The sequence below is a fragment of the Rhinoderma darwinii genome, chromosome 2 (assembly GCF_050947455.1).
Source record: "Rhinoderma darwinii isolate aRhiDar2 chromosome 2, aRhiDar2.hap1, whole genome shotgun sequence".
Lineage (NCBI taxonomy): Eukaryota > Metazoa > Chordata > Amphibia > Anura > Rhinodermatidae > Rhinoderma > Rhinoderma darwinii.
In genome coordinates this window covers 107,711,436-107,723,709 of record NC_134688.1, presented here as the reverse complement: position 1 = coordinate 107,723,709, position 12,274 = coordinate 107,711,436, and the positions used below count along the sequence as shown (strand labels likewise).

At 49.1% G+C, this 12,274-nt stretch overlaps 2 protein-coding genes across 5 annotated transcripts in view; both read right to left on the bottom strand.

Annotated features, from left to right (window-relative positions):
- The window catches only part of NACA (nascent polypeptide associated complex subunit alpha), a 495,234-nt gene that overhangs the window by 298,566 nt on the left and 184,394 nt on the right, over positions 1 to 12,274 (bottom strand). The window lies entirely within an intron of this gene.
- LOC142742377 (retinol dehydrogenase 7-like) overlaps positions 4,932 to 12,274 on the bottom strand; it is a 74,156-nt gene continuing 66,813 nt past the window's right edge. Inside the window, exon 5 of the mRNA XM_075852023.1 lies at positions 4,932 to 6,072. Within this exon, the coding sequence (XP_075708138.1) occupies positions 5,855 to 6,072 (218 nt within the window). The 3' untranslated portion in view covers positions 4,932 to 5,854. The remainder of the gene's footprint in view (positions 6,073 to 12,274) is intronic.

The window sequence follows — 12,274 nt, the reverse complement described above, 5'->3', positions numbered from 1 at the left end:
ACGAGTTACTGACCCGGTTATTAAGGGAAAATTCAGCGAGGGGAATGAAAGAGACCCAATCAAATTGACAGTCAGAGACAAAACACCTTAAGTATTGTTCTAGAGACTGATTAGTCCTCTCCGTTTGGCCATTGGTTTCAGGATGGAAGGCCGAGGAGAAGGACAGATCAATCCCCAACTTCATACAGAAGGCTCTCCAAAACAATGAAACAAATTGTACCCCTCTGTCCGAAACAATATTGACAGGGACCCCATGGAGACGCAGGATGTGTTTGACAAACAAGGTAGCCAACGTTTTGGCGTTGGGTAGTTTCTTGAGGGGCACAAAGTGGCACATCTTACTGAAGCGGTCCACCACCACCCACACCACCGACTTGCCTTGGGATGGAGGCAAATCGGTGATAAAATCCATGGAGATATGTGTCCAAGGTCTCTGGGGAATGGGCAACGAACGCAGTAAGCCCGCTGGTCGGGACCTGGGAGTCTTGGACCTAGCACAAACCTCACAAGCGGCGACGTAGGCCTTAACGTCTTTAGGCAACCCAGGCCACCAATAATTTCTGGTAATGAGGTGTTTGGTACCCAGGATGCCTGGATGGCCAGATAGTGCGGAGTCATGATTTTCCCTAAGTACCCTTAGCCGGAATTGCATGGGAACAAACAGCTTGTTCTCAGGAAGGTTCCCGGGAGCTGCACCTTGATCCGCAGCAATTTCAGAGACTAAATCAGAATCGATCGAGGAAATGATTATACCTGGAGGCAAAATACAAGCAGGATCTTCCTCCGAAGGAGGGCTGGCCATGAAGCTACGCGACAGTGCATCAGCCTTAATATTTTTAGACCCAGCCCTATAGGTAACCAAAAAATTGAATCTGGTAAAAAATAACGCCCATCGAGCTTGTCTCGGGTTTAGCCTCCGGGCAGATTCTAGGAAAACCAGATTCTTGTGGTCGGTAAGGACCGTTACCTGGTGCCTAGCCCCCTCCAGGAAGTGGCGCCACTCTTCAAATGCCCATTTAATGGCTAAGAGTTCGCGGTTGCCAATATCATAGTTACTTTCAGTTGGCGAAAACTTCCTGGAGAAGTAGGCACAGGGGCGGAGATGGGTGAGGGACCTGGTACCCTGGGACAAGACAGCCCCCACTCCCACCTCAGATGCGTCAACTTCCACGATAAATGGCTCCATTTGGTTGGGCTGAACCAGCACCGGGGCCGAGACAAAGCACTTCTTAAGGACCTCAAAAGCCTGGACAGCCTCAGGAGGCCAGTGGAGGAGATCAGCACCTTTGCGAGTGAGGTCCGTAAGGGGCTTAGCGATGACCGAGAAGTTAGCAATAAATCTCCTGTAATAATTAGCAAACCCCAAAAAACACTGTAACGCCTTCAGGGAGGCAGGTTGGACCCATTCCGCCACAGCCTGAACCTTGGCGGGGTCCATGCGGAATTCATGAGGAGTGAGGATTTGACCCAAAAATGGAATCTCCTGTACCCCAAACACACATTTTTCGGTTTTGGCAAACAGTTTATTTTCCCGAAGGACCTGGAGCACCTTCCTGACATGCTCCACGTGGGAGGACCAGTCCTTGGAAAACACCAGTATGTCATCAAGGTACACTACCAGAAAAATCCCCAGGTAATTTCTCAAAATCTCATTTATGAAATTCTGGAAGACCGCAGGGGCATTACACAACCCAAAGGGCATGACGAGGTATTCGAAATGGCCTTCGGGCGTGTTAAACGCAGTCTTCCACTCATCCCCCTCTTTGATGCGAATAAGGTTATACGCCCCCCGTAGATCCAATTTAGAAAACCATTGGGCCCCCTGAACCTGATTAAAGAGATCAGGAATCAAAGGAAGGGGATACTGGTTCCTTACCGTGACCTTATTCAGGCTACGGTAGTCAATGCATGGCCTAAGACCACCATCCTTCTTCCCCACGAAGAAGAAGCCAGCACCTACCGGAGAAGAAGAGGGACGAATGTAACCCTTGGCCAGGGATTCCTGGATATACACTCTCATAGCTTCACGTTCGGGACAAGAAAGATTAAATATCCTACCCTTAGGAAGCTTAGCTCCTGGTACCAATTCGATAGCGCAATCGTATTCTCTATGAGGAGGTAACACTTCGGAGGCCTCCCTAGAGAAAACATCAGCGAAGTCCTGAACAAACTCGGGTAGCGTATTCGCCTCCTTAGGGGGAGAAATAGAATTAACAGAAAAACATGACGTACAACATTCATTACCCCATTTGGTTAGCTCCCCAGTATTCCAGTCAAACGTAGGATTATGCAACTGCAACCAGGGAAGACCTAGAACCAAATCGTACGATAATCCCTGCATCAACAGTACAGAGCATTGCTCCAAATGCATGGAGCCAACAAGGAGTTCAAAAACAGGGGTATGCTGTGTAACATAACCATTAGCAAGAGGAGTGGCGTCGATACCCACTACCGGGACAGGTTTAGGCAAATCAATAAGAGGCATAGCAAGGGACGTAGCAAATTCCACAGACATGATATTAGTAGAGGACCCTGAATCCACGAAAGCACTACCGGTAGCAGACCTACCACCAAAAGAGACCTGAAAGGGAAGCAAGATCTTAGTACGTTTCATATTTACGGGAAATACCTGTGCGCCCAAGTGACCTCCCCGATGATCACTTAGACGCGGAAGTTCTCTGGCTGCAACCTTACGCTTAGGACAGTTGTTCACTTGATGCTTGTCGTCCCCACAGTAGAAGCAGAGACCATTCTTCCTGCGGAATTCTCTACGTTGTTGGGGGGACACGGAGGCCCCGAGTTGCATAGGTATCTCTGAATCTTTCGGGGAGGAACGAAGCAACGGAGCTTCGGGAGGCATCATGGGGGAGTCGGAGGAGAAAACACATAAACGTTCACGTTGTCGTTCCCTGAGACGTCGGTCAAGTCGTATCGCTAAAGCCATAACCTGGTCTAGGGAGTCAGAAGAGGGATAGCTAACTAGCAGGTCTTTCAGGGCATTCGACAGACCCAACCTAAACTGGCACCTTAAGGCAGGGTCATTCCACCGAGAAGCTACGCACCACTTCCGAAAGTCAGAGCAATACTCCTCAACAGGTCTCTTACCCTGACTTATGGTCACCAGCTGACTCTCGGCAAAGGCAGTCCTGTCAGTCTCATCATAAATAAGTCCGAGAGCAGAAAAGAAACAATCAACGGAGGAAAGTTCAGGGGCGTCAGGAGCCAAGGAGAAGGCCCACTCTTGGGGCCCTTCCTGGAGTCGGGACATAATTATACCCACCCGCTGGCTCTCAGAACCTGAGGAACGAGGCTTTAAACGAAAGTAAAGCCTACAACTCTCCCGAAAGGAGAGAAAAGTCCTCCGGTCCCCTGAGAACCGGTCGGGCAACTTGAGGTGGGGTTCAAGAGGTGCGGTGAGGGGAACTACCAGGGTAGCATCAGGCTGGTTGACCCTCTGAGCCAGGGCCTGGACCTGTAGGGAGAGACCCTGCATTTGCTGAGCCAGGGTCTCACGGGGATCCATAGTGGTGTCAGGGACCAGGGGTAGACTAGGTATGGGCTTGTTATTATGTAATGGCAGGGGGTAGGGAGACGGACAAGTGAGCCCTAATCTACCCGCCACTCTGTCCCTGCCTACTTGCAACGACCCGCCCTAGGCGACGGGGTACAACTGGGCGGCGGTCCCTGCGCTCAGTAAGTGCACGACAAACACGACAAACATACAAGGAACACAAGCAAGGAAAAGGGGCCGTTGCCCACGGCAACACCGTGAGCAACCAGAGTGGTGAACGAGCCGAGTCAAGCCAGGAGTGTGCGAGGTACAAAACGAAAAGCAGAAGAGTAGTCGGTAAGCCAGGGTCGGTATGGAGCAGGATCAAAAATAGCAGGAGCTGTAGCTGGGCCAGGAACCACAAGGAAAGAAACAAAAGCAATAACAAGCACCGAGTGACAGGAAGTGCAGGCTTAAATAGACCGAGGGCGGGAGCTAGCTGAGTCTGGCCAGGTTACGATAGGCTCTCCCACTCCTAAGCCTGCCAGCCTGAATGGTGGAAGCAGGAGTCAGTCTCAGGGATGTATTCTCAGGTGCTGACTGATTAGTTCTGGGAGTTAACCCCGCTGTGCCTGGCAGATCCTTTACAGTTTGGTTCAATAATTTGATGATGATTGATTAATTAATTTTCAATAATTTTATGGTTATGTTGGATTGAATTATTTATTCTTGGGTAACCCTTAATAAACATCGCGGCCTATATTTCCAATTATAAAGTTGTGGTTGTCATTTATTTGTATGTTTATATGTTGGGGTTTGTGTTACCATGAAGAAGATGTACTCTGCATGGCTTACAACGCAGACGTTTTTGTAAGAAACGCCATACCGTGTTTTGTGGCACCGGTAGTTCCATACTAGTCAACCTGGTCGACATTCTAGGACTACGCTCGTACACCGTTCAAATCCTGTTCACTGCCTCTTCTGAAATCTTTGGGCTGCCCAGACTTTTCCCATGACATAAACACCCATTGGTTTAGAATTATTTCACCCAACGTGAAATGCAGTTTCTATGCGAAGCACAAATTTAGTCTAAAAGTTTTGCTGTATTGTCTCAACAGTTCTTGCAAACGCCAACACAGAAAAAGCTTTTTCTTGCTTCGGTGTCGCCATCTCATGTCACACTATGTAAGCACATTTCAAATTTGGTTCTTGAAAATGAAAGCTGTGCTGTGATTGGTTGCTATTGGTAATTAAGGCAGTTTTGCTTTGGTTTTCAGTCACTGGCCATTTATCACTTATATTACTTTAACTACAGGCCTTTTCTTTTGCACCATCCTTTTTTGAATCACCCCGTATATAAATCAGAATAATAAGAACACATCGTCAGCACTTTCTGTGAGCTGATAAGTATAATCACAATAACTTGTATAAACTCCCCCAGTTTCAATAAAAGTACAGATGTATCAGTATTTTAATATGTACACTGGCCAAAGTTCCACTATTTTACAGACAACGTAAATTTACAGATTGTTGACTCAATTGACTCAAGATGTCCATCTGCTCATGAAAGGTGACCAGTACTGCAAATTATGTGTTCTAGTTGGAGGGCCCTGCTGCAGATATTGTGTTGGGGTCAAGGAGATTCAAATTACATGACTGAGGCTACGATATGAACCATATTTACAGGAGCGGCTCTCTGAAATATGTGAATTTGACACAAATATAGTACAGCTAATAAAAGTCCTTCTTTGAGAGTATAGGAAAAATTTTTCATGGCAATAAAGGGTATAAGTAATATATAAAGCTATCATATAAGGTTACCGGCATTTATGAAAGGCAAGCTTTACTATTGGTTCGCACATATGTGTAGACCAAAACAAACCAGAGTGCTTATTTGTAACAAACCAAAAATTTGGTAAATAAATAAAATATTGCATTTCACAGTACCAACGTGTGATTTCAACCTTTAGCAAAATACTGATTTGGTGTTACCTGGCAGACAGTCTTTCGGTGCAGAAAATGCAACATGGGCTTTTAGGTGTGATGTGAACACTTTTAGTTGTCGCCACACAAGAGAAGACTAGTGGCCAAGAGGAAAGTAATGACATCTGTACGCTATATGAAGACACTTACATTGGCTATTTTTACCTCTACTTCACATTACGATCTGTGCCATTTTTATAAATATTATGCCAATCTTCTATCATCTGATTCAAGTGTTCCCTCCACATAAGTAACGATTTCTAACAATTTTGCCACGAGAAAGTTTTCCTACAGTGAATTGTTGCATGTTTTATATATCAAAATGTAAAGTGTCATCATAATGTAATCAACTGTTAGGCCAGAGGAAGGTGAGAAGAAACATCAGATAGCACCTGCTGGTCTAGGCTGCCCAATGGTTAATATAAAATCCGAAACTACTGTAGGTAAATAGGAAAGAGGCAAATAGATGAGTTTGGCATCCCATCCTGCAGAGTAACGTGTCCAGGGGTGAACAGCAGTCAGAGCATGCTCCATGCAGTCTGTGACCAGGGACAGGTCTTTATTACATATTGCTGGTACTTTGTCCAGAAAGTCAATACCTATATGTAAAAGATAAAATGCGCCGATTAGATCATAGACAATACTCCTTGTTTCTGCATTAAAGACAAACCCTGTATTTTTTCTATTGTTTTTTTTTATAATAAATAGTTTTTATTGTTATTTCTTAATGACTGGTAGTCTGCAGTTCTATTCTTGTTCTGGTGTAGGTTTTCATATATCTGTCAGTAACATAGTGTACATTCAAAAAGTGTCATACTGTGTACACATTAGCACATCTTAAAATGCATTCATAATAGTGTTGTAATGTCTGCAGTCGCAGACCGCAGACTCCTATCATCCTGCAGATGCCTTCCTCCCCAGAGATGCCAGCACATGTGGCCGTCCTGTCCTGCAGTGTCCACTATGGTGCAGACTCAAGCTCATTCCCGGCCTTAATGGGTCAGAGCACACACATGTTTTACATTGACTGATTGCTACCATGATTACCCTGGACTATAAGAAGGGCCCTGCCCCTTCCTTCATTGCCTGAGCTTTGTTGTTCTTTACCCATGTTAGTCTTTGCAAGTGGTCCCTTGAGTGTTTTCCAGCTCCCAGTGTACCAGTTCCTGCTACCTGTATCCTGTATCCCGTGCTACCATGTTCCTGTGCTGTACAGAGTTGGAGTCGTGTTGTGTCGCCTACTACACCCGCTGTGTTTGACCGCACCTGTTGTCCGCCTGCTACCAGAGTCGCATACGGGCCTAAACCATCGCTACTGTCTGAATTGCCACAAGTACCTTTAGCTGAACTATAGACATTGACTTTTGTACCCTGTTTGGCCAGTTACTATCCCGCTATGGCGGTACGGCCCAGTGGGTCCACACACCTGCCGTGACAGTAAGCTCAGGCCATGGATCCCGCTGGTCAATCCAAGACCATGACGATGTCACAAGTGATGCGGGCAGATATGCTAGACCTCCGGTCCAGACAGGACCAACTCCTCTAGGCGTTGAACATTATTGCACATTGGCTGGATATGCAAGCTGCCGTTCCTCCTACTACACCTCCTGGCAGTATGGACCCTCCGACTACACCTCCTGGCAGTGCTGATCCCCGATTTTCTCTGTCACTACCTCATCGCTATGATGGAGATGTGAGGACTGCAGGAGATTTTTTTAACCAGTGCCAGATCCATTTCAGTCTTTATTAAAGAGCTTTTTTGACGGATTGCGCAAGGGTCGCTTACATCGTCTCTCTCCTCACTGGCAGGGCCCTAGCATGGGCGAACCATATCTGGGAACAACAAGGACCAGAGACCCGTAATTTCCAGGTGTTCCTACGGACATTTCGCATGGTATTTGAGGAACCTGGATGAGTCTCGTCGCCAGCCGCCTCCTTGCTGAACCTCCGCCAGGGAGACACTTCCATGGGCGAGTACGCTATTCATTTTCACACCCTGGCGGGAGAGTTGTTGTGGAACAATAAGGCCTTGGTGGCAACATTTTGGCAGGGACTGTCCCCCGAGATTAAGGATGAGCTTGCCGCCCGAGATCTGCTATCTACCCTGGACGATCTCATTCTTCTGGCCGCCTGGATTGACATAAGGATGCGAGAACGGTTCCAAGAGGCTCGTCGGGAGAGAGGACTCCATATTTCGGCTCCCACATTTCAGCAACCCCCTACTGTCCTCATCAGATGTTCCACCTAAGGAGTCTTTGAAGATGGACCATCTCAAACTGTCTATTCAGGAAAGACAATGCAGACGCACTCTCTGTCTGTATTGCGGCCTCGGAGGCCATCTTGTGCGTCTGTGCCCCCAAAAGCCCCAGCACCTAGGGTTGGTTGGAGAGAAAACTCTGGGTGAGGAGGGACTTTCTTCCAAATTGTCCATCCCGTGACCACAGTGTCCGGCGAAAGGACGCACCGGGTATCTGCCTATCTGGACTCTGGATCCACAGCTAACTTAATTCGGAGAGACCTGGTGGATCTTCTCCAGTTGCCTACAACCCCCCCAGAGAGGCCTTTGATCGCTGCCTTGGTGAATGGACTGCCACTGCCAGACCCTATTGTAGCTGTGACCAAACCACTGAAGCTCCAAGTGGGAGCCCTTCATTCCGAGCTCATCTGGTTTTTTTCCTGCCCAGGGCTGTCAACCCTGTGCTGCTTGGCCTGCCCTGGCTCCGACTACATGCCCCAGTTCTGGACTGGAATTCTGGAGAGGTTCTCCAGTGGGGTTCTGAGTGCCTTAACCGCTGCCTGGGTCAGATCCATCCGGCCCAGTCTCCCCAGTCTCAGTCATTGGCAGGATTGCCTTCTCAATACTCACAGTTTGCGGATGTCTTTAGCAAGAGGGAGGCTGAGACGCTGCCTCCACACCAGGCGTATGGCTGCCCTATTGATCTGTTTCCTGATGCATCCCTTCCCCGTGGAAGGGTATACCTTCTCTCTTTCCCAGAGAATCAGTTTATGTCCGCCTATATTAAGGAGAATTTGTAGAGGGGTTTCATATGGAAATCCCCCACCCCGGCCGGGGCCGGGTTCTTCTTCGTCAAAAAGTAGGACGAATCTCGTCGACCCTGCATCGACTACCGGGGTCTCAACCAGATCATGGTAAAAAATAGATATCCATTGCCATTGACTTCAGAACTGTTTGACCGCATAAGAGTAGCCAAAAATGTTTCTAAGCTAGACCTGCGGGGGCCTTACAACCTAATCCGGATTCGCCGGGTGGACGAATGGAAGACGGCATTTAACACTCAAGACGGACACTATAAATACCTGGTAATGGCCTTCGATCTGTGTAACGCTCCCGCGGTCTTCCAAGAGTTTGTCAATGACATCTTCCGAGATCTCCTCTATGTCTGTGTTGTGGTCTATCTCGATGACATTCTGACTTTTTCCCCGGATCCAGCGACTCATCAGAGACATGTCTGTAAATTTTTGCTGTGATTAAGGAAGAATCGCCTGTATGGCAAGCTGGAGGAGTGCGTGTTCGAGAGAAAGTCTCTACCCTTTCTGGGCTACATAATCTCGGATCAAGGCCTCAAGTTGGATCCTGAGAAGGTAAAGGCCATCCTGGAATGGCCACGCCCTCAAGGCTTAAGGGCCATACAGCATTTCTTGGGATTCGCCAATTTCTACCGACAGTTCATCCCAAACTTCTCCTCACTGACAGCTCCCATCTCCACCCTCACCAAAAAAAGGCATGAATGCCAAGGTGTGGACTCCAGAAACGGAATTCGCATTTAATAGCTTGAATAGTGCCTTCAGGTCAGCCTCAACCCTCCATCATCCTAATGTATCTCTACAGGTTTCGTTGGAGGTGGACGCCTCCTATGTTGGTGTTGGTGCTGGTGCGCTTCTGTTCCAGAGGGGTCCCAAAGGCAAGACAGTGGTATGTAGCTAATACTCCAAGCTTTTCTCTTCCGCAGAGTGCAACTACTCGATTGGGGATCGGGGGTTACTGGCCATCAAACTGGCCCTGGAGGAGTGGAGACACCTACCAGAGGACGCGACTCATCCCATCCTGATATTCACTGACCACAAGAACGTCACCCATCAAGCCAGGTGGTCGCTGTTCTTTGCTCGGTTTCAGTTTGAGCTCCCCTACCACCCTGCTGATAAGAATATGAGGGCCGCTGCCTTGTCCAGGCCGTTCGAGACAGAAGACACCGTGGAGTCTCCACAGAATATCATTGACCCATCCTACATCATCTCTGTCAACCCTCTGCAAATAAGAGACATCCCTGCGGGGAGGACTTTTGTGTGTCTGGCGGACAGAAGAAGAATCTTCCACTGGGGACACAGCTCCAAACTGGCAGGTCACGCAGGTGTCCGTAAGACCCGAAACCTGATTGCCCGTAAGTTCTGGTGGCCCACGCTGCCCAAAGACATCATGGACTTTGTCTCCGCCTGCACGGTGTGCGCAGCAAACAAAGTTGCTCACTCCAAACCAGCTGGCCTGTGCCTAATGCTCCCTGGCAGCATATTGCAATGGACTTGCCCCCCTCTGCTGGATACAGTATGGTCTGGGTGGTGGTGGACCGATTCTCAAAGATGGCTCATTTTGTTCCGCTGACCGGCCTACCTTCTGCTTCTCGACTAGCCGACCTCTTCATCCAACACATCTTACGCCTGCATGGCTTACCTCTGCATATCGTGTCGGATCGGGGGGTTTCAGTTCACCTCAAAATTTTGGAGAGCCCACTGGGCCGTACCGCGTAGCGTGGTAGCAGCTGGCCAACAAGGTACAAAACAATGTCTATAGTTCGGAACGGGTACCTGAGGCAATGCAGACAGTAGCGGAGGCACGACTTGACTTTCACAGCAGGTGGCACCGTGGGTGCAGCGGAAAACACGACTTGACTTTCTCAGTAGATACGATAGCATGGGATACAGGGTACAGGCAGCAGGAACGGGTAACACTGGGAACTGGAAAACACTGGGTGACCATTTGCAAGACAAACTTAGGTATACAACAACGCTCAGGCAAGGAACAAGTGGGCAGAGTCCCTTTTTATAGTCCAGCAGCCTAATTATTTATTGATGGGTGACAGCTGGATGGGTACTGGCCCTTTAAGGCCGTGCGTGCACCCTGCGGGTAACAGTCCGAGGACCCGGAAGTGAGTGCTGGCGTCTCCCTGGATGTCCGTGGCCGGGGCCGTCAGAGCGTAAGTCTGAACGACGACCCCTGGCCATAGACGTTACAGTATCCCCCCACTTACGCCCCCTCCTCTTGGGACCAGAGCGGGAAAGAAATTTCTTCACGAGGACAGGGGCATCGATGTTCTCCTCTGGCTCCCAAGACCTCTCCTCTGGACCAAATCCCCTCCAATCCACCAAATAAAACATCCTTCCTCCCACTTTCTTGGTGGCCAGGATCTCCCTCACTTTGAAAGTTCCGGATGAACCGCCAGGAGCCACTGCGGAAATAGCAGTCCTGAAGTAGCGGTTCAGGACCATGGGCTTCAGCAGGGAGACATGGAAGGAGTGAGGGATCTTGAGGGTAGGAGGCAGCCGAAGCTTGTAAGACACAGGGTTAATTTGTAGCAGAATCTCGAAGGGTCCAAGGAACCTGGGAGCAAATTTGCAAGACAGCACCCTCAGCCGTATATTCCTGGAAGACAGCCAAACCTTCGTGCCTGGAAGAAACTGAGGAGGCTCTCGTCTTCTAGTGTCTGCCTTTCTCGTCATGCGGTCCACCGCCAGAAGAATAGAAGATCGGGTCTGTTGCCATATCTGCAGAAAGTCCATGAAGGTAGAGTCAGCTGTAGGCACCTGGGACATAGTAGAGACACGAAGAGATATTCCAGGATGTTGGCCGTAGTCAATGAAAAATGGACTGGAGGTGGAGAACTCAGCCCACGGGAGCAGCTGCACCCAGTCATTCAGCCATCTGGAGAAAAAGTGCCGCAGATAGTTCTCCATAATTTGGTTAACCCTCTCGACTTGACCATTGGACCCCTCGATCCGAGACAATCTGCAGGGGCAATCCGTGCAGACGGAAGATGTGTTGAACGAAGAGGTCGGCCAGTCGAGCAGCAGAAGGCAGGCCAGTCAGTGGGACAAAGTGAGCCATTTTGGAAAATCGATCCACCACCACCCAGATCACACTGCATCCAGCAGAGAGAGGCAGATCCGTGACAAAGTCCATCGCAACATGCCGCCAGGGGGCATCGGGCACAGGCAGCGGCTGGAGCAGACCAGCTGGTCTGGAGCGGGCAACTTTATTTGCTGCGCATACCGTACAGGAGGAGACAAAGTCCATGACGTCTTTCGGCAGCATGGGCCACCATAACTGACGGGCACCCACGTGACCTCCCAGCTTTGAACTGTGACCCCAGCGAAGGATTCATCCTTTGTCTGCCAGATATACAAAAGTCCTTCCCGGAGGAATGTCTCTAACTTGCAGAGGGTTAACAGAGAAGATGCAGGAAGGATCAATAATATTCTGTGCGGATTCCACAGTGTCCTCTGTCTCAATAGACCAAGACAAGGCATCGGCCCTCACATTCTTGTCGGTAGGTCGGTAGTGGAGTTTGAACCGGAACCGGGCAAAGAACAACGACCACCTGGCTTGACGAGGAATCAGCAGTTGAGCCGCCTGGTCCGCAAAGACCAGGATAGGATGAGCTGCGCCTTCCAGTAGGTGTCTCCACTCCTGCAGGGCCAGCTTGATGGCCAGTCCAGTAACTCCCGATCCCCTATAGAGTGGTTGCGCTCTGCGGGAGAAAACAGCTTAGAATAGTAGCCATATACTGT